Raw genomic sequence first — 20,878 nt, 5'->3', positions numbered from 1 at the left:
CAATGTTGGATTAATTATGTTGTAAAATCTTTGTTTAAAACCAGATATGCCAACAATATGTGATTAAATATTCAGAAAACTGGATCCTTGCGTCATCAGTGGGTATTCGCCTCGGCTGTGAGGGCTACCATACAGTGTGTGCTGTGTGACCTGCTCGCTGCTGCTTCTGCCAGACTGCAGCAGCCATCTTGACTTAACTACGATGGAAGCAGTCGCCATGGCAACTCCACATTGCAGAATAAAAACCCAGAGATGACTGTGTTTGCCTCTCACCCAAAAGCCCCACCCCCCATAACAAACTCCCCACCGCCTGCAGCACCTCAGCAGCCTCACACAGTGCATCCACGTTATATTACAGAGGCTCCTTCTCTTCAATCATCCCTGTCTCTGTTTATTCTCTCTCTCATTAGACTTTACCTTGAGCATCTATCAGCCCATCCCCCACTCTCCTACAAATACACCCACTGATAGGAATAATCTGCTGTTTTCTTGAACCACCCAATTTCTGTAAATCATTTCTCTCCAAGCTCCTTACATCTTTTACAGCCTTGTATCTAATATCTCAGCTGACTCATCAAGTGCCCCAACATTAACCCCTGTCCCACCACCTGACTTCACCCAATTAACAAAATCAATCACAGCTGAGCAGGAAGGACTCATTCTCCTGGCTTTAAAAACCCAACATAGTAATTAAAAACCCTCCTGTTTTTAGTATAAATTGCTAAAACCCAGGCTGCATGATGCCTCATTTTAAAAAATGTTACTACAAACTTTGCTTTGAAACTGTAAGCTATACTCCAGTTGATTTTATGACTGCCCACCTCTTTTATTCAGCATTTTTTTCCTTTTGTTTTCTTAAAGTGCATGATTCTCTCTATTCCACTAATTCAAAGCTTTAAGGAAATGAGCTGCATCTTTTGTCCTTTTAAGGGAACTGGGCGGTATTAAAGGTAGTCAAACCCCTTTGCACCAGACAGACCGTTTCCCTCAGTCAGTTCCTGAGATTTCACCTCATTTGCATTTTCCCTGCCCCCCTCCATGAGCTATTGGGTTCTCTTACTCCTCCCACCAGGCATCCAACCAATGCTACTTGTAGGCCACTCCTCTAATCTCCTCCTTTCCCTTCTCCTCTTCCTTACTGTCCCTTCTTCTCGCAGACAGACCCTGCCCTTTCCTTTCTGTCGCCTGCTCTTTGGATTGTGTTGTGGAGGACTGGGTCTCTGACAATGGGAAGCTTTCTCTCTCTCGGCCTGCTATGCTGACACTCCTCTCCCTCCTGTTGGGAATTCATGTGAGTACAATCTGCTCTTTCACTTCTCTTTATGGTGTCGTATTTCTGCTTTCTCATCCTGTCTATGCCATTTTGGGGGAATCCTAAATAATACAATGACTGGAATGGGAATAGATGAATTATTGATCTCACCATCTCATCAAGCATCTGTGCATCAGAGGTACTGTACTTATTAACAATGATGCCTCTGTGTCTCTGAATATTCTATTTTTGTATTCATCAGCCATGAAAAACAAGAAGCAAATGATTCCAGCTTCATTTAAGAGCAACTGTTGCACTAAAACTGTGCTGTGATTCTTTTATGCTTCCTCAGCCAGCCCACACACTTCTCCATTTTAGCTCCTAGGCGGGCCTGGCTGCCGGCTCTGTGGCAGGTGGGCATCTGTGCTGCAGTCTGAGGGCTGGGCTCTGTAATCAAGCATACATGCTCTTTTGTTTAGAGGATTAGTGATCTCTCACTGGTTTTCTGATCTGAATTTCTAATGGCTGTTTTGCTAGGAGGCAATGTGAGCCACATGTGAATCAGCGTGTTGTTTGCCATGTCATTCTGGGAGTCTGTGTTGCATTGTACTGCAGCAACAGCAGCCAATGCATCATTTTCATACCTCAGGCCTGGTAGATGTGAGTAGATGTTTTAGTGGTTCCTTATTGATCGACCCTTTGTTCTGAGGGATGGCTTATCTTTGTGTGGAGCTATGTACAAGTTCAATCTTTGATGGAGATGTTGGGCTGGTTTTGCTCTGTCGACTGTCTGCTCTGGGTCACTGGGAGGCTGCAGACACTCCTGGATGCTGAGCCTGAGGGCAGATACTTAGCAGTGGTTGCATGTCTCACAGTATCAGTCAGCATGTGTACATGGGCTTGGTGTCTCAGTTAAGGGTCTCATAGAAAGCTATATTCTGTGCTGGTACATTCTGAATTCTCATTTTGAATCTTTAGATTGCATTTTAGCAGTGAATAGATACAACCTTTGATACAGATATGTTGCTGTAATGAAGATGTATCCAGTTTATCAATATACTGTGCACCCATAAATAAGAGCAGTCTCTCATAGTGCTGAATAGAATGATTGATAGGATGATTAATCACTGAAAGTGCAGGTTATATCACACTCCCTTAAATGAGAGCAATCACAGCAACATTCACTTTGAACATTTTCCTCCTAAATGCGCCAAATGGTAAAAGCCAAAATATCTGATTCAATATCACTTCAGATCATTCATTTGTCTTGTCTTTAAAATTTAAGATTTAAGTGAAACAACACTTTCTGAAGTAATCTAAGAAAGTACATCAGATTTGTTTTCTAAATCACCCCAATGATCAGTTACTTTAAACCAAAAAGTATTTGATGCTGTATGGCTTCTCTTTAGATCAGTAACCATCTCCCAATAATGATGATGAAGGTTGATCAATAAGCTCATTCTAATGTATAAGGTGTAGCTTTTGATCAAAGCCAATCATCAGGCTGTGAAACGGCCCTCTCTGTAAATGGATTTCCCTGGACCACATGTTTAGGGTAATCAATTTTCATTAAAATCAGCATTTTCACTGGATAAGGCCCTTTTCTTTAAGCTCTGATTGTGAGGCATCATAAGCAATGTGATCACATCAGAGATGATCTCGTACAGTCTTAAATTAATATTACATGAAACTCTATCAACAATATTTCTAATTTCAAGAAAAAAGGCTTCATTTTCACAAGAGAGAGATGTTTAGGGTTTATAATTTATTAGGTCTGTAAACTTCAGCCCCTGAACATGAATACCATTTTATTTTTATTGAAGAACGTACCTCAAACATCTCAGAGTACTTCACAGTATTTAAAGACAAAAAAGATGACACAGTTCTTCCCTAGAAATAAAGTAACAGCCACCTTAAGAGGTTAAGAGGCCCAAAGATATATGTATAAATCCATGTTGTTTAAATGTTACTGTTCCTATGTATGTTTTGGGATTTTCTTCCTTAATATGAGTCCATCAAGACCATTCACTACTGAAATATTTAATCATACTAAACATGCTTCTTGATTTCATGCCACATTCCCATCCAGCTCATCATAACTTCTGAATACCTTGTAGAAATTGTGACTATCAATTATTTATACTACACACTGATCATTTTACTAAAACAGGACAACATGTATAAGACCTCAAGTGAACGTCTGAATCATCATATGAGACGCTGCAGCCAGTGTGCAGCCCTGACTGCAGGTGAAGGAGGCTCTCTGGGGCCTGAGCTGGTGCACTGATCGACCTTTAATAAATCTGCAGTGCATGTTGTGTCTGCAGACACGCTGCCTGCATGCCGCATTGTCTCCTATACCAGCCTTTGTGAAAGTGGGCTCGCAGGGACAGACACAGATGTCCCCTGACTCGCTTTTTGTGTCAGTGTTGATTAAAAATTCTGCTGACTACTGTACTGTACACGATGTGGTCACTTTCTCCCCTCTCCTCTCATTAGCTGTCAGATCTTATCAGTCTGCAGACAGAGGCAGAAGAAAGGCAGCTGTAACAGTTGGTTAAAGTACATTATGCTTTTTGAAATATAGGGTGTTTTATAGTATGTTCACAGTTTCCTTGTGTTAGTTATGTGCATACTTGGTTGGCAAATTATGGTCAGGCAAGCATAACACATAAAACAAACTTAGAGCAGCGTTGTTGATCAGATGAGTTCCATAAAAACCACAGAATATGACATAGTGGGGGTTCATACATTCCTGTATGTATATGTCCTGTTGTAAATGGTTTCATACATTATATCCCCAGTTTTTCTTCAATTTTGTGAAACAATCCTCCCCTGCCATGACCGCTCTGACAGAAACTGATGCATTGAGACAGCTTCCTTCATGTGATGCAGCGAGGTGTAAGGGGAGCTTGTTAGTTTGAGGAGCACAGGATTATCATTTGTGTGAATAATGACTGATGAGTCACCCTTCTGTAGACAGGGGGCAGCCTCACTGGTCCCTACAACAGCAACTCAACACTTTCCAAACACAGAAATGCACTTTCAGTACATCAGCCTGGTTGTTTTAACAGGGCTCTGAAACAGTGCTCAGTTTGTTGGATGGATATAACTGAATCAAATTGGCCAATGAAATCAGTTGTTGGTGTGTGTGTCTGATTTAAGATTACATCAGGCCTGTAAACTGTTAATTGATTTACTACCAATAGGAAAGCACATTTCAGATTACTTGAATCTTTGAAAGTTTGTATCTCTGTTTCGCCCTCTATTTGAACTCAAACAATAATCCCTTCAATACAATCTACATGCTTCCTAAAAGTCCTGCTAAATCTGTCAGAAATGTTGGTTTCATCGAAACTGAGAACAATTTATTCTTTCTGCTCAGGCTGAGCGTACGCAGGAACAATTACTGATGACACATTCATGTGCAGGGACACAACAGATGTGGATGGAAACATAAACTACACTATATTTAGACACAATCTTGACAGAACATCATCGCGGGCCAACACTTCCTACTTCAGGTCACTGAGTCTTGGGCCACTGTTTACAAGTGCAGCAAGCAGCTGATGGCTCAGATCATCTTTTAGGGACTCTCTTTAGTCTGAAGTCTCTCTCACAGTCTGACTGATGTGATATACACTGCAGGTTGCCACAGTGAGGGACAGAAATACAAAGCACGTATTCCAGATAATGTTTGGAATAATTTAACACAGTCAGGTACAAAGAACAGTAAAAGGTGACTGTGAGAGACTTTCATGCAGTCTGTAGAAAATGAGTTTGTCTGTTAATCAAACAGGGAAAGAGGAGTGGAAGGGAAAATACTTTTTATGGCGCTTGGAGTGCAAACATCCTGGAATCCTGAGACGTGACAGCGAGCGAGGGAGTGATATTAACAATCTACAAATTACAGTTTGCTTAAAGAGCGCCGGACAGTTTTCCACTCAGGCAATCATTTCATTAGTCAGCTTCAGTGGAATCATATGACAGAGATTACACTTTGTTAATCATACAATAGACTTGTACATAGCAGTGGAATACAGTTCATTACTTCAACATGTTTTATGTATTTTTGCTGCATCAGTTCATGAGGAGTAAATGTCCTGAATAATGATTTCAAACCAAACCAAAATATTGAGGGAGGTTGTAGTTTTTCTTGAAGAGTTTTCAAGGTCTCAGCCTAACTTGTGCGGCTTAAAGCATCAAAAGATCTCATCTTTAGTATTGACAGTTCAGCCCTCAAAGAATGTATTTTAAAACACATAGTACATTTTCTCCAGGGAGCAACTATACTTGAAGCTTGAAAATCTACTTGAAAATGTTTTTTGCACATAAGAACTTCTAAAAGGACAACATTTCTGGGGTAGTCTGACTTACTGCAGAGGTCATAATTTGTAGGGTCATTCCACAGAGCGTTACGTAATAGCTCTCATAAATTATTAAAGACCTGTGGGTGAGAGAACTCGATCAGTCTGGCTTTTTGAGTTACTCTAAGTGGGACGTATTCTCTTCCACAAAAGATAACATCACTTATTCCATCCATTAGTCACGAAGCTAGAACATGTCTTTCTTTAGTTCATTCCACTTCACAAAGTAGTGAAATGTTCGATATGTGAACCCTGTCTTTCTGAGTACACAACAACAGCAACATCAACAAAAACAACAACAACAACATCTGAAACAATCAGCACTTTGTGGGAGAGTTAAAGACTGACTTATACCTGAACTCGTGATGAGTTCAGATCAATGTTTTCCCTCACTTTGAGGTCATACTGCTGAAATCCAGTTAAACCACTCAAACCAGAGAAGCCCATATTTAGCACATAAACAAGTCTGGAATTTGATCCTATGATCAAGTCCATAGACAAGCCTTTGCTCTCACAACTTTACATGAGGTAGTAGCTTTTGACCTGCAATAGTAAATAATAGGCAGAGTTGATATGCATTTATTTGGTGTAAGCTTCATCTCAGATTTTGTGAGACTGGGTGTGATGGTGTAATATTAGTCTGAGTCGCAGTGTCAGTAATCCAGATGGCAGACAGGGCCTGCAGGAGTGCCTTAAGCTACTTAAGTGTAATTCAGGGTGAGAGTGGAAAGAGATGCTTTGTGGGGTTTACGAACAACATTCACACCCGGTGGATTGTCCTCAGGTGACATGTTGCAGTGACACAGAGAGATACAGAACAGGAGGGAAAAAAACACAGATGAATGCTGACTTTGATAGCTGACCTCATCTGCATGAAGTGCTGATCATGCAGTTCCCGTGACAGAGCTTTGAAGAGGATCTCGTCACATGCTACTTCAAACATTACAGTGTGCTGCAGATCTAGGTCTTTGGTCTACACTCTGCTGTCACTGTAAGTGTATGTCTAATAATTCTATCAGAGCTATTTTTGTTACTTTACTCAACATACTTCTGCTTTTTTTAGCCTGAGGGTTTTGTTATTCACATATCTTGGAATATGTTGACTACAAAAGGCCCGCAAGCTGTATCTTTTAACAGTGTTTTTCATATTTGGGAGTGTAAGCAATCTGCAGAGACATGTACACTTCCATTCAGTATCCCCCAACCCCACATATCTTTGCTTGTAACAGGTAAAAAATACAAATGTGAATAGTACAGTATTTATCATTTAAATTAATGATGCTTAACAAGATGACATGAACTCCACAGTCTGTTATTAGTCACCCAGCTAGTCCCCTTCGATCAGTACATTCCTCAAGTGGGGAGAATATATAAAAGGTTTCCACATCTTTTTGTAAAAAATTCAGTTAACTTCAAAGTGTGTCTGTCATTTCTTTTCCAAATACATACTTAGAGATATTTCCAGGTCTTTCTGTTTTATCTCAGTAAAGCCCATGCAATTGTTTTGTTTGCAGAATGCACAAATTAATAGGGGAGAACGGGGTTCGTTGTCACACAGGTTGGTTGGCACATTTGTTATTTATCTCGCCACCAGAGGGCGCTGTCTCTCAAATTGGGGTATGGGCATTTCCAGAATTAGGATCAGAGCTCACCAACATAGTCTTCTCTGGAGTAAGATAGCTGAACTTAAGGTGAGAGGGCTTTTTGTGTTTTTCATGTCAAATTGTAAATATTCAGCTCCTTAGTATTTTTCTTCTAGCCTTTTAAACGATGGGTTTATAACAAAACAAGTGTTACCCTTACAAAGTGTGAGGGGAAAGCTATAGTTTAGATTTTTATTAGCTAGCTAGCTAGCTACTAGCAAGGTTGTTAGCCTTGATGCTAGCAAAGAAAATCCAGTTGGGGTTGGTCGTCACATTCTCTCTGGGGTTGGTTGTCACATGTAATGCCTAGTTGAGTCGGCCATTATTGTTCGGCCTATTTGTTTTGTTCTTTATGTTGTTATATAGGCTGGCCTAAGATGTGTTTCCTGTTCATGTTCCTTGCTCATTTTATGTTAAAATGCATTAAGCTATGTAGGCCTATCACTTGTCAGTGCAATTAAAACTTTCAAATTTAGTTCTGCCTTCTTGCCTCTTTTAAAATATTTTTCCCATTGAAATACCATTGTGACAACCAACCCCATAGTGTGTGACAACCAACCCTATAGTGTGTGACAACCAACCACATAGTGTGTGACAACCCTCTCCATGATGGGGTTGGTTGTCACAATGTGTCAGAGTGTCTGATAGTTAATTGCTTCTTTGTTATAATGAGTTTGAAAATGAGAGGGATACACATTTCAAGCCAACACCTTAAGCTTCAATTTAATGTAGGAATGACTATTGAAAGGTGTTTTCATCATGAGCAATCATCAAAACAGTAAAAAGTGTGACAACCAACCCAGTTCTCCCCTACATATCAATTCTTCCTTTATCCATGTGTAAGCTGTTTGTAGAGCATCTGCAGTGATTCAAGCCATTCAGCTGTTTTGGTCTTTTCTGTTTGTTTCTTAAATGTTTATTTTGCTCCTTTATTAAATAGCTTGTCACTAAGCACATGCACAACTACTTAGGGCTGCTGTCAGGCAGAGGCTGTTTTAAAAGAAAGATCCTCTGTCTGTGAGTGGGAGGAACTGAGTTGTTGGAGGCTGCTGGAGGAATGGACAGGCAGAGAGAGAGAGAGGGAAGGGAAGGGAAGGTGGGGGAGACTGTTGTAACCCTTAGCAGCCAGCCAGCCAGCCAGCCTAGAGGGGCGGAGCTTGAAGGTTTGGTTTCCTCAAGCTTCCTCCTGATGTCACCGTTCAGCTGCTGCTGTAAGACCCTGTGCAAAAAGGAAAACAGTCCAAGGAGGGGAGGGCTTTTATGAGGAGACAAGAGAGGAGGGGGAGGTAGAGAGGCTGGTTGTGCGGACAGTGAAAGGGCCCAGCAGAGCTCCTTAGTCAGTAGGCCTTGTAATCACTTGGCAAGAAGCAACAATGAGGCTTGCGTGCCTGAGAAAATCCCCATCTGCAGGACGTCTGTTTGTGTGATCAGGCCTGCTGATGGTGCTGTGAGTGCGTTTTTGTGGTTGAGAGAGAAAGAGAGAGCAGGAGAGGAGGAGGAGAGGGAAAAGAGAGGACAATAGAAAGAAGGAGAAGAGATGCAGGGAAAGGGTAGAGATGTGGGGCGGTGAGCTGTGAGCTGGAATGTCATTGTTAGCTCGCTACTCTGTGTTTCAGGGGGACAGCTGCCTCTGCTCGCTCATGTGAGACAAGCAACCCAGTTCACTGTGAGGTTCCCCCTTCTCCCCACACACACACAGACAGACAGACAGACAGACAGACAGACAGACAGACAGACAGACAGACAGACAGACAGACAGACAGACAGGTGGTGCCTGAACTCAGCCAGCTGGGAGTCAAGGGAAGGAACTAGGAGGAATTTGGGGAGTGGCGTTTTAAAGCTTCCTCTTCCTCTCCTTACTCTCAAAGAAAAGAGGCCCTCAGCTATATTTGTCAGGCACTGTTCAGAGCTGAAAGGCAGAGTGGGAAGCTTTAGCTCTCAGTGCTACATCATGTGCAGGCTGGATAGTTAGCGTCATCCCAGGACAGACTGAGAGAGCAAGTTCTGTTCATGCAACCTCAAAGGAGAAATTACAAACCCTGTTGTTGGAGCGGTGAATGAAAGATGAGGCGAGGCTGAAGAGTTGTACAGTCATGAGGCTGTGGCTGTGACGCACAAGGAGGAGATGGGTGAGTTCACAGTGCTTTCTGAGGAAACATCTGTGTGCTTTCTTAGGATTAAGAAGACTTAGATGATGAATCGGAAGGAGGGAATAGTAAGATTTGCAGATATGCAAATAGTGAGTCTTCTGAGTTGAATGGAGCTTTTTTATATAAACTCTGCTCTGGTCTTTTTTTTATTTCCTGTGTTCTTTTAGTGTATGACAAGTATGATACATATGCTATTCTTATATCCATATCTGTAGTTGTATACTTAAGATTTTGATTGCTTGAATTGTTGAAAGCCAGAGAAAAAAAGGTAGGGTATCATGAGTAACTGTACATGGATGTATTAGAGATTACAGTTGGTGACGCACAGCTGGTTAGTCTAAAGCCTCCCAGTAATTACATTAATGATCAGGGTTGTTTCAATTAGTGCAGACTAACAGACTGTTAAAGCTATATAGTAAGTTCTAACACCCAAATGTTTTAGTTCAACATAATACGAGATTGGCATGCCATGGTGAAGTAGCCATACTTTTAAGGTGATGCAAGCTGCTGGTTGACCCTAAAGTCAGATTTGCTGATGTTTAGAATAAGGCCTCTTCTCTAATACTCTATACATTCACCAGATCCAGTCTCCATATTAGATAGATGTGATTAGCCTGATCTGAATCAGGTGTTCAGGCACACTGTTTGCACAGGAGGGGTACCTGACACATCTGTCAGAGCTGTACGAGATGGGCTCACAGGTTTGTCTGTTTATTAGGCAAACTGTTTTAAGACCAAGAAAAACTCAGCTGTTCTTTTAGGTTTGTTTTATTACTTTATTCTTTGAATTTCAATTGAGTAAGTGATGATGGCTGTGATAATTACAGTTAAGACTCAAAACTAATGCATATCATGTCCTTGTGATCTTGGTCTTTCAATTTGAATATAAAAGGACATAGTTTTGATTGTATTTCCTAGTTTTTACATTCTTGATCCAGAAAGTGTTTTTTGATGTATACACTGTAAATAATCCTTTCCAAGTGTGTATGTTTGATACAATGGGCAGCAGATGACGATAGTTTGGCATTTGTGCAATGTATTAAATCAAACATATGTCACTCAGCCAACTGGACTTTCTCTGATCTTTGTTTGAATGAAGTTTCTGAGCATTTATGATTATTGATTTAATGTTTCTTTTGCAAACTCCTGAGCACAGAGCCAGGCAGGACTTTGCTTACTGCTGTTACAAATGTACAATGTAAGAAAAGGAGCAAAGGCGGAGGAAAATATTCACATCTTGCCCCAGTGGTATCTCAGTTTGCCAACTTTACAACCACTGTTTATACAGAGAAGTACATTGCAATTTTCAAAAGTCCAAATTTACATGAAGATTTTGTATTGCTTTAGTTTGAAACAATGAATGACCCTTTTTTTTTTGCTGATTTTTACTGTTATTCATCCACTCAAAGCTTTTCATGCCAGGAATGACTCAAAAATATCAGTCCATGCGTTTTTACTGTAGTAATGCTTAAAATTCAGATGTTATGAAATCCAGAAGTTGAACCTGACTTCAAAATGCAATGAGGTTTTCAGAGGGATGTGCGTGACACCCATTGTTTGTGACAACAGGAGCATCCTATTAGAGGAAATGAAAACTACAAAAACCAAGTGGCTCATGATGAGCTCTACTATTGTTGTGTTTCAGTTCCCTGATGATGGGTATCAGCAGATCACCAGAGAAAATAATTTCAAACACAGGCCAAAAATATACTGCTTCTATTTCTGCTGAATCAAACATAAATGCTAATGTTCAATTACAAACATGCTAATCACTACAGGAGACCCATGGCTGAAATATTCACAACAATAGATGAAACTCTGAGTCCATCTAATCCTTCATGTCATTATGTACAAGATGACAGATGTACATGTTGGTTGCAGACTGAGATAATCTGGGCATGACCCAGTGATACAATTTCAAATTATAGAAACCTGAACACAAAGAGATGCACATTAAAGCTGATGCATTAAAGCTTTTTTGTAGAAGGAATACTTGAATGTGTTTTTAAATAGTACACTTCAAACACGACTGTAAATACAGACATGTTGGCTCCCAGACTGCATATTTGTCACAGCTGAGAGTTCTGCCCTGAGGAGTAAATCCCTCTTCCACAGCGTTAACTCAATTAGGATTTTCACTCATAAAGTCAAACGACCTCTGGCAATAAGGATATTTACAAAAAAAAAGCAGCTCAACCTACTGACACAGTTTCATAAAGGAAGGAGAGCATAAAATGCTCAGACATAGGACTATGACGAGGTTTTATGATGTTAACAGCATTATATGACTCATTCGTTCCCTGCCCATGTGGAGGGATGTTGCTAAGGCACACCCTCCCCTCCCTGTCTGAATATTCCTCATGGCTTTCTTGACCTTCCCTCTTCTTCTTTCATCCCGTGTGTGCAGGTTAAGTGGTCCTCGTGCCCAATTTGAATGTCCATCACCATGGCCAAGCGTGAGACAGGCAGCACCAGCCCTGTGGTCAGGCAGATAGACAAACAGTTCCTGGTCTGCAGCATCTGTTTAGACCATTATCACAACCCCAAGGTCCTGCCCTGCCTGCACACCTTCTGTGAGAAGTAAGTGCCCCAGTGCATCTATTGAACTTTGTTTTTTGTACTTCTAATGGGGAAGTCCAAAAAGCTTTTCAAGAGGCTGACAAAAAATGTATGAAAAGGACAGTTAAAGGTAGGAAAACAATGTGAAACAGGAAAATACAAGACAAAATGATGAACAGTAAACAAAAATAAATGTCTTAACTATTTCAAAGCAAGAATTACAATAATAATGTTTATTTGAGAAACTAGGCATACAAGAGAGGACATGTAGTACATCATATTTTTCTGTGTTCGCTCTGCCTGCTGTGCGTTGGTTAACAGGGAGCCATCAAAGTGGTGCAATGGCCCAATTTTACACCACTTACTCAAGCTGTTCTCTCATCACTGTGGCTTCTGTATGATGTTAAGCACCAACCACTCAGAGTTTACCCACAAGAAAAAAAAACAGACAGAATTTTGTTTGGGACAGTGTTGTTTTCCACAGCTGTGATGCTCCTGCTTAAATAATTGTGTTTAAACTGTTTGATGCACTCTGTTGTGCCCAATTAAACCTTTAAGGAACAGAATCTTATCTCAAGTTTGAGAAATGTTTTGCATTTATTTACACACCTTTTGATGGTTTCTGAGTCTTCAACTGTCCTACTATTCATTCCTCTCATGTCTTGTCTTTGTACAGATGTCTTCAGAACTACATCCCTCCCCAGTCCTTAACACTGTCCTGCCCAGTTTGCAGACAGACCTCTATTTTGCCAGAGAAGGGCGTGGCAGCCCTGCAGAACAACTTCTTTATCACAAACCTGATGGAGGTGTTACAACGAGACCCAGAGTGTAGCCGACCTGAGGCCTGTAATGTTCTTGAGTCGGCCAGTGCAGCTACGGCCTGCCAGCCTCTTTCCTGCCCCAACCACGAGGGCAAGGTAAGCTCAAAGAAAGAATCAAAGCGGTTATTTAGCTGGTCATATATATACACAGTGTTCCAAATTATTATGCAAGTTGCATTTTTTGTGAATATTTTTAAAACTATGTTAACAGTTGTTTTCAAATTTGTCAAGAAGTCAGACAGTGAATATATTTCTTCAACTGTGTGGTTAAAATGATGCTTTTCAAAGTACGTTGGCTGTATTTTTAAATAAATGTGGAATCTTCAGAAATGAGCTTGCCAAATTATTATGCAAGTTGGTGATAAGAGCATATAACTTTTGAAAATTAAAAACTAGGCAACGGTCTATTGATTGAAAATAATAATATTTACTACAACTGTATTTAAACTTCAACAAAAACAACAGTTTTCTTTACATTTGTGTACAAAATAAAACTGTTAAAGTCTTTAAAACATTGTTGTGTTTCTTAAATGTCCAATATAATCTCCTTTTCTTTCATTTAGGGTCAGAGGTCACTGGTAAACTGATTTAGTGAGGTTTCTGATGACTTCTCTGCTGACACTATGTGCTGCACCTTGTATGGCTTTCCAAAGATGCTCTTTTGAGCTGTATTTTTTGCCATCACTTTAAATTATCTTCTTTATTATTGACCACAAGTTCTCAGTCGGGTTGAGAAAACAAATTTGAAAATGACTGTTAACATCATTTTTAAAATATTCACAAAAATGCAACTTGCATAACAATTTGAAACACGGTGTATATCAACCACAAAGTCCTGTCATCACATTGAACTTATAAGTAAAATGACCCACTATAAAATGAGGTTTACCTGTACTTTGTTCCACTGCACCACCTGCAGGTGATGGAGTTTTACTGCGAGTCATGTGAAACAGCCATGTGTCTGGAGTGTACAGAAGGAGAACACAGGGAACATGTGACAGTTCCTCTGAGGGACGTGCTGGAACAGCACAAGTCAGCTCTTAAAAATCAGCTGGATGCTGTTCGTAACAGGTACTATTTTCAGAGATTCAGTCTGTAATGAATTGTATGATTCTGAAGATCTCTGGAGTATTAGAAATGTAAAGTGATATTTTGTGTTCATCGTCTTATCTTTCCTCTTGCAGATTACCTCAGCTGACAGGTGCCATTGAGCTTGTGAATGAGATCTCCAAACAGCTTACGGAGCGTAAAAATGGGGCAGTGACTGAAATCAGTAATACTTTTGACGAGCTAGAGAAAGCCTTACACCAACGCAAGACTGCTCTGATTACTGAGGTGGAAAACATCTGCAGCACCAAACAGAAGGTCAGATGTCTTTTCATTTCATGGAGGGGAAAACAAACTGCTGTAATATTCAGGTTTTATAAGGCATCACTGACTTCTTTTGATATTCTTAGGTGCTTCAAGCCCAGCTGAGTGCTCTGCTTCAGGGCAAAGAGAACATTCAGAGCAGCTGTAACTTCACAGAGCAGGCCCTGAGCCATGGCAGTGCCACCGAGGTCCTGTTGGTGCAGAAGCAGATGGGGGAGCGGGTTAGTGCTTTGGCGCGACACACCTTCCCTGAGCATCCCCATGAAAATGGACACCTGGAGTGCCAGGTAGAGACGGATGGGCTGAGGCGCTCCATACAGAACCTTGGAGTTCTGATCACCACAGGGGCTGTGGGTCACACTAGTGTTGCTACAGGCGAAGGCTTGAGACATGCACTCGTTGGCCAGCACACTACTGTCACAGTCACTACTAAAGATAAAGATGGAGAACTAGTTAAGACTGGTAATGCTGCTCTGAGGGCAGAGATTGTCTCTGCAGATGGAGCACGCACTGAAGCCGAGGTGGCGGACAACAAGAACGGCACCTATGAGGTTGGATACACAATCCGCTCAGAGGGAGAGTTCACCTTCTCTCTGCTGCTGTATGAGCAGCCTGTGAGGGGGAGTCCTTTCCGTTTGCGTGCAGTCAAGCCATCAGATGTCCTGCAGTCACCAGACGACGTGAAGAGAAGAGTGAAGTCTCCGAGCGGAGGAGGAGGTCATGTTCGACAGAAGGCCGTGCGCAGGCCCTCCAGTATGTACAGCACCACCAAGAAGAAGGAAAACCCCATCGAGGATGAGCTGATCTACAGAGTGGGTGGGTGAATAAATGGCTATCTCTGTTGTTAAGTATGGAAACAGATGATTGGTATAATGTTTTTCTCTAGAGCAAAACACACAAGGAAAGTACAGCTGATCTGGTTGGTACAATGTCTTAACTTATGCAAAGTACTGAAGGAGACTTGTGTCTTCAAACAGGAACAAGGGGGCGAGATAAAGGAGAATTTACAAACCTACAAGGCATCTCAACCTCCAGTAACGGACGCATCGTGGTGGCAGACAGCAACAACCAGTGTATACAGGTCAGTGTCTCATTCACCTGAGCTGCCATACAAGTGCAACTGTTTTTGTTCACGTGTAAAATAGATACATTTTCTCTTTTTTTCAGGTCTTCTCAAATGATGGCCAATTTAAGATGAGGTTTGGGGTCAGAGGTCGTTCACCAGGGCAGCTGCAGCGCCCCACAGGGGTCACAGTGGACATGAACGGTGATATAATTGTAGCCGACTACGACAACAGATGGATCAGTATCTTCTCCTCGGATGGAAAGTTTAAGGTAAGCGGTCCCATCCTGATGCAAGACATGTTTTTACTGCAACAGTTACAAACGCTCTACTGAATGAATAAACGGTCTCTCTGTTTCAGAGCAAAATAGGTGCTGGGAGACTAATGGGACCCAAAGGTGTGGCTGTGGATAAGAATGGACACATCATCACGGTTGACAATAAGGCCTGCTGTGTATTTATTTTCCAATCAAATGGGAAGCTGGTGACAAAGTTTGGAGCTAGAGGGACATCAGACAGACACTTTGCAGGTACTGTGGAAAACTAAATACAAGTACCCACCCTCATTTGCTGATGAAATGATTGGAGAAAGATACGACGCACACTGAGCGTCACTCATGCTTCAAGGCATGTGGTTGGGCCAGATTTACAGATTTGATTATGTTTCATTCTTCACAGGAATGTTGAACTGTTATTTTTTCAAGTGATCTGCATGTTTCTAGTAGGGATGCACCAATCCCACTTTTTAGGTCCAGATACCGATATCAATACCTGGGCTTTGGTATCTGCCGATCCGATCCTGGTATTGATTTAACAATCTCTATTCCTTAATGTGAGGATAGAATCATGTTTTGGCAACTTCAGGCTTTTCTGACTTTGTAAACCAAAATAAAGTAAACATTTTTAAACTGACAGTATCATCATTCAAGAGATTATAAATGTGTACCAGGAGTTTGGTGAGTTAATCTTCATAACCAACAGATATTACAATTCAACTGTAAACCTCAGCAGTGGATAAGAGGAATTAAATATTCTGTATTAAAAAAACTGCTTCAAATGAGAAAATAAAAAATATGTCAACGTAGTGTTTCCCACAGAAGTACAGTGAACCTGTGGCTGGGATTAAAATCATTGAATACATTGTTACTCTACCAAGCTTTGCCCTTACTGTTTCCCATCTCCGCGTCTGATACTGTGACAACATTGATCAGCAGCACATTTTATAGAGACGCTGATGACGTAGGAGACGCACATGGCTATTGTAAACCAGTGGCGGTTCTAGACCAGTTTTACTGGGGGGGGGCCAGGCTGGAGCCAAGGGTGTTGTCAGTGGGACACATTCAATCCTGACAAAAGAGACTGAGAAGGGCGAGGACCGGCTGAGAACAAACTGGCAAAACATCAGTGCATCACTATATACTAGTCATTTATACTACTGTGTACTATATCAAAATGCAGACTGACAGCAGCTGTTTGGCTGTTTACACTCAACATGAGTCCCTTAGCGCTCTAAGGGACTGGAACCAGGTGCCACACGCATGTGTTCCGCCTGTAACATTGGCGCTATACAGAAGCTTTTTTTATTGTATAATATTATTTTGGTGTGGAGGGAGGGCCACAGGGTGGTCCAGGTTCAGTTTTACAGGGGCACTGACCCCTGTTGGCCCCTCCCCAGAACCGCCACTGTTGTAAACAGAGAAAAGCATAGAATTGAGATGAATAGATCTGCCATATGGATTGGCACTATATATTGACACTTTGTCACCTATAAGCGATCTAGCTTTTTGAGTCCGATCTAGCCGATACCAGGATCGGATCAGTGCATCCCTAGTTTCTAGACACCTTTTGTTTCAGGGTTCAACTATTATGAGCATGTGTATTTACTTTTTTAATGATTGTTATCAGTGCACAGGTAATGATTCTTCTCTGTTGTATTTTAAGTTTGCATTAAAAAAAATGCAGCTGATCAGAGTTGCAAAGAGGCCAATATTCATATTGCACATTAATGCATGAGAAATGATTGTCTTTTTTGCTTTGCCTTTTGCACACATTTTTCATGGAACAACTAATGACTGTTAATAGGATTTATCTGCATTAATGAAATCCTTATTGATGCAGTTTTTGTTGTTGCACAAAGAGAATCTCACACGTTCTTTCAGTTTCATTTCTCACTTGAACCTTTTTCTTTTCTTTTAGAAAAAAGTGGTGCAAACATTGCACTGGAACAAAAGCTTAGTAAATCTGGCCCTGCTTTCAGTAAGTAATGAATCCCATGTGAATGTGAACTAAGAAAATTCATCTTTGCTCTTTTTTTTACATGTTGCACTGTGTCTCATGTGTTGTCCCTGTCACCTTCTGAGTCTCTCAGTGACCACTGTGTGTTTTTGTTGAAAGTCCCAAAATAGTGTGGAACTTCCTCTGGTATGTTGTAAAACAGCAGATGACTCATCTTCTCTCTCTTCCGCTCTCTGTCTCCCCTGTTGCTTCCAGGTCCTCACTTTGTGGCTGTTAATAACAAAAATGAAATCGTGGTAACAGACTTTCATAACCATTCAGTCAAGGTATGGCTTTGCAAGTATCTGTGTATATTCTTCATGATAGTCAAGCTGCATTGCAAGTATTGTGAATAACTGGGTCCCAGGAAAAACATTTATTGTTTTTAACCCTTGAAACTTTCAGTTAATGCATTTTAAAATCACCCAGTTCAAACAAAAAAGGCAGAATCAACCCAAAATGTAAATGTGAAAATATGACTTTGAGTAATAACTAACACAAAGCAAAAATAAACACGTTTGGTGTCTAACTTGGTGTATTGTTTTAGATTTAGATTCTCAACATGATTATCTGATCTCTCTAAAAGCAATGTCATTCTCTCCCTCCTCTTCCTGTCAGGTGTACAATGCTGATGGGGAGTTCCTGTTTAAATTCGGCTCCCATGGAGAGGGAAACGGACAGTTCAATGCTCCAACAGGCGTGGCTGTGGATTCCAATGGAAATATCATTGTGGCTGATTGGGGCAACAGCCGGATCCAGGTTGGTCTGAGTAAAGTACGTCTCATTTAATGTGGAGAGAAAGTTTGCAAATAGTAACTCACTGTTTTCCTCTGTGCTGTGTAACCAACCAGGTGTTTGACAGCTCAGGGTCCTTCCTGTCCTACATCAACACATCAGCAGACCCCCTTTATGGCCCCCAGGGCTTGGCCCTCACCTCTGACGGTCATGTGGCGGTGGCGGACTCTGGGAACCATTGCTTTAAGGTGTACCGCTACCTGCAGTAAAGACCTAAGATGGCCATTTTCCACCACTGAAAGCACTGACAACGACACAACTAATGTATTCCACAGGGTGCAAAGACCTTTACAACACAGCCTTTTGATGTGCATATCAGCTGATCTCCTGGATATAAATAAGTGTCTGATCCTGAGTTTACTCCTTATGATGTGTATTTAAAGGTGTTTTTAAAGTTGGGCAATGTAGCATCCTTGGCAAATGTAATGAACATAACACTTTGGACTGGTTTAACATCCTAATGTTGGAACTATTAAAGGCCGGGCAGGGTAGGAGATAGATTAAAGTATTCAATGAGCCATAACTTGTCCAAATGCATGAAGTTTTGTTTTATCTTAATGCCTAGCCAACAACACAGTGTACACACCGGTTGCTTTTCTCATGAACTAGTTAATGCTTACAGTGAAATGAACAGTGCTACGCTTCTTCAGCAATGAAATGTAAGATTTCTTATTTACTGGTATCTCACATAGAAATGTCATCACCATCTGTGCATTGATTTGCTGTATGTATTGTATATACAACATAAATGTATATTGTGTATATTAGATCACTGTATGTATGTGCTATGATTTTGAAACACAAAGCCTAATGGCTGTTTAGAGAGCAGCGTCAAATCAAGGACTCCAGGATTTAAAAAACTGTGTGTATGGCAGCTGTTAAGAAGTGTGCTTTTTAAACATACACAGCACATGCTTAGAAGAAGAGTGTCATATTTATTGCTAATGTAATCAGCACAATTTTGTTTTTTGTTAATATCTGTTGTTTTAAAGGGAGAAAAAAAACAAAATGAAAAAAAAAAACGCTAATTTATTTTATTTTATACACTAGCTTTTACACTAGCCTTTACAAATTATTTTTCTAAATTTATGTTGTTTATTTTCTTTAGAGCTTTATATACTTTATCCCTTTACCTGTAAGAGAAACTTCACTTTAAAGCAGAATTCCTTTTGTTCCCCCAAATTTTTTCTATAATACAGATCAGTGTTTGTGCACATGAGCAGCTCTTTTCCAAATCATCAAACAAGTCTTTGTTTTAATTTTAGATATAGTCATAAGAGAATGTTTCCTGTTCAGAATTAATGGCTGAATATTAAAGCTCATGATACGATGGTTTTGCCTTGAACAGTCATAGAGCTTTATTCATCAAAGTGTGAACAGTTACAAACCAGAAGAAAATACACACATCTCAGGAAATACATCCAAATTTAACCACCACATCCGTGTAACAATGTTAATTTCTCTTTCTTTTGGATGGTATACATTTTTTTTTGGGGAGACCTAAGGAGCAAATTTGATTCCAGATCATAAATAATTGGGTGGAAATGAATTCTGTTTTATAGTGCTGTTTTTGTTTTTTGGCTTTTACATAAGGAACAGCGACAAATTCTGTGATAATTTATTAGATGACATTTTCTAACAAACTCATCCACACTTAGGAATACACTTGCCCATGATACCGTTGTAATGTATTGCTAAAAGACAAAAATCAAAGTTTCTGCCTGCACTACATGAAGCCATGAAAACCTAGAACAAACCTGTACATGTGGAGCTGTTTCTGCTCTTGCCCCTCCCCCTAGTGTTCATTCTGTGTAATATCATAAGAAAACCTGGTGCCACAGCAGAAGAGAGACCAGTTGCATGAAGAAAGCAACTTCCTGGTCTGGAAATGATCACCCTCAGCACTGTGTTAAACATCTGAAAACCAACATTCACTCTGAATGAGCTACAGGATATGACCCAGGTTCACCAGTTCTTTAACCAGGAAGCTGTTCCTTCTCATGCACTTGATCTCTTGTTGACTTGTTGCCAAACAGGAGCCCACTGACTTCTTTATAGAGTCAGAGGCTCACCTTTATGACGTGTCTGATACATTTAATTGTATGCTGTTTGTGTCACACCAATACAAACTATATTGTTTTCTCTATGAATATGCACTGGTAATAAAAGCACATGGTTTACTGAGTTGTTGCACATGATTTAGTCAGTAAATGGTCCTACAAGGAAATTATCAACTCAGTGGAACAGTGGGCAATGTTAAAACTTACAGTATTCATAAGTTTAGGTTTGAAGATTTTTTAAAGAGAAGAGTAACTTCAGAATATGTTTTAGAAGTGAGGTCCGAACAGGTAGTGGTTGCATTTAGACTAAATAGTCATGATTCATAAAAAAGTCCTCACCAAAACATTATCATAGTGAAAGTTAAAAACACAAACAAACATGGCTGCTGTTATTACTCACAACTGTCATTCTAGCATTATCCAGTTGTACCAGTGACACGATATCGGGAGAAAAATTATAACACATATAATACTGTAACAGCTCTACTGTTTGTTAAACGTGTTCAGTGTAGATGTTCTTAAT

The 20,878-nt window shown here is 40.5% G+C and overlaps 1 protein-coding gene across 2 annotated transcripts; it reads left to right on the top strand.

Moving 5' to 3' along the window:
- The first annotated feature begins 742 nt into the window (after positions 1-742).
- Positions 743-20,479, top strand: LOC117825282 (tripartite motif-containing protein 3-like). 2 transcript variants are annotated; one of them, XM_034701034.1, is made up of 14 exons: positions 743-785; positions 1,158-1,291; positions 11,820-11,992; positions 12,648-12,888; positions 13,712-13,863; positions 13,977-14,157; positions 14,250-14,979; positions 15,141-15,244; positions 15,331-15,498; positions 15,588-15,756; positions 17,423-17,482; positions 17,717-17,787; positions 18,119-18,259; positions 18,352-20,479. In XM_034701034.1, the coding sequence occupies exons 3-14, from the start codon at positions 11,847-11,849 to the stop codon at positions 18,502-18,504; spliced, it is 2,316 nt and encodes a 771-aa protein (XP_034556925.1). In that variant the 5' UTR covers positions 743-785; positions 1,158-1,291; positions 11,820-11,846; the 3' UTR covers positions 18,505-20,479. The 2 variants fall into 2 exon arrangements, with proteins under 2 accessions (XP_034556925.1, XP_034556924.1); XM_034701033.1 differs by lacking the exon at positions 743-785 and having other exon boundaries at positions 1,140-1,291.
- Positions 20,480-20,878: the final 399 nt, after the last annotated feature.

The sequence above is a fragment of the Notolabrus celidotus genome, chromosome 14, assembly GCF_009762535.1.
Source record: "Notolabrus celidotus isolate fNotCel1 chromosome 14, fNotCel1.pri, whole genome shotgun sequence".
Classification (NCBI taxonomy): domain Eukaryota; kingdom Metazoa; phylum Chordata; class Actinopteri; order Labriformes; family Labridae; genus Notolabrus; species Notolabrus celidotus.
This window is presented reverse-complemented; position numbering and strand designations above follow the sequence as displayed.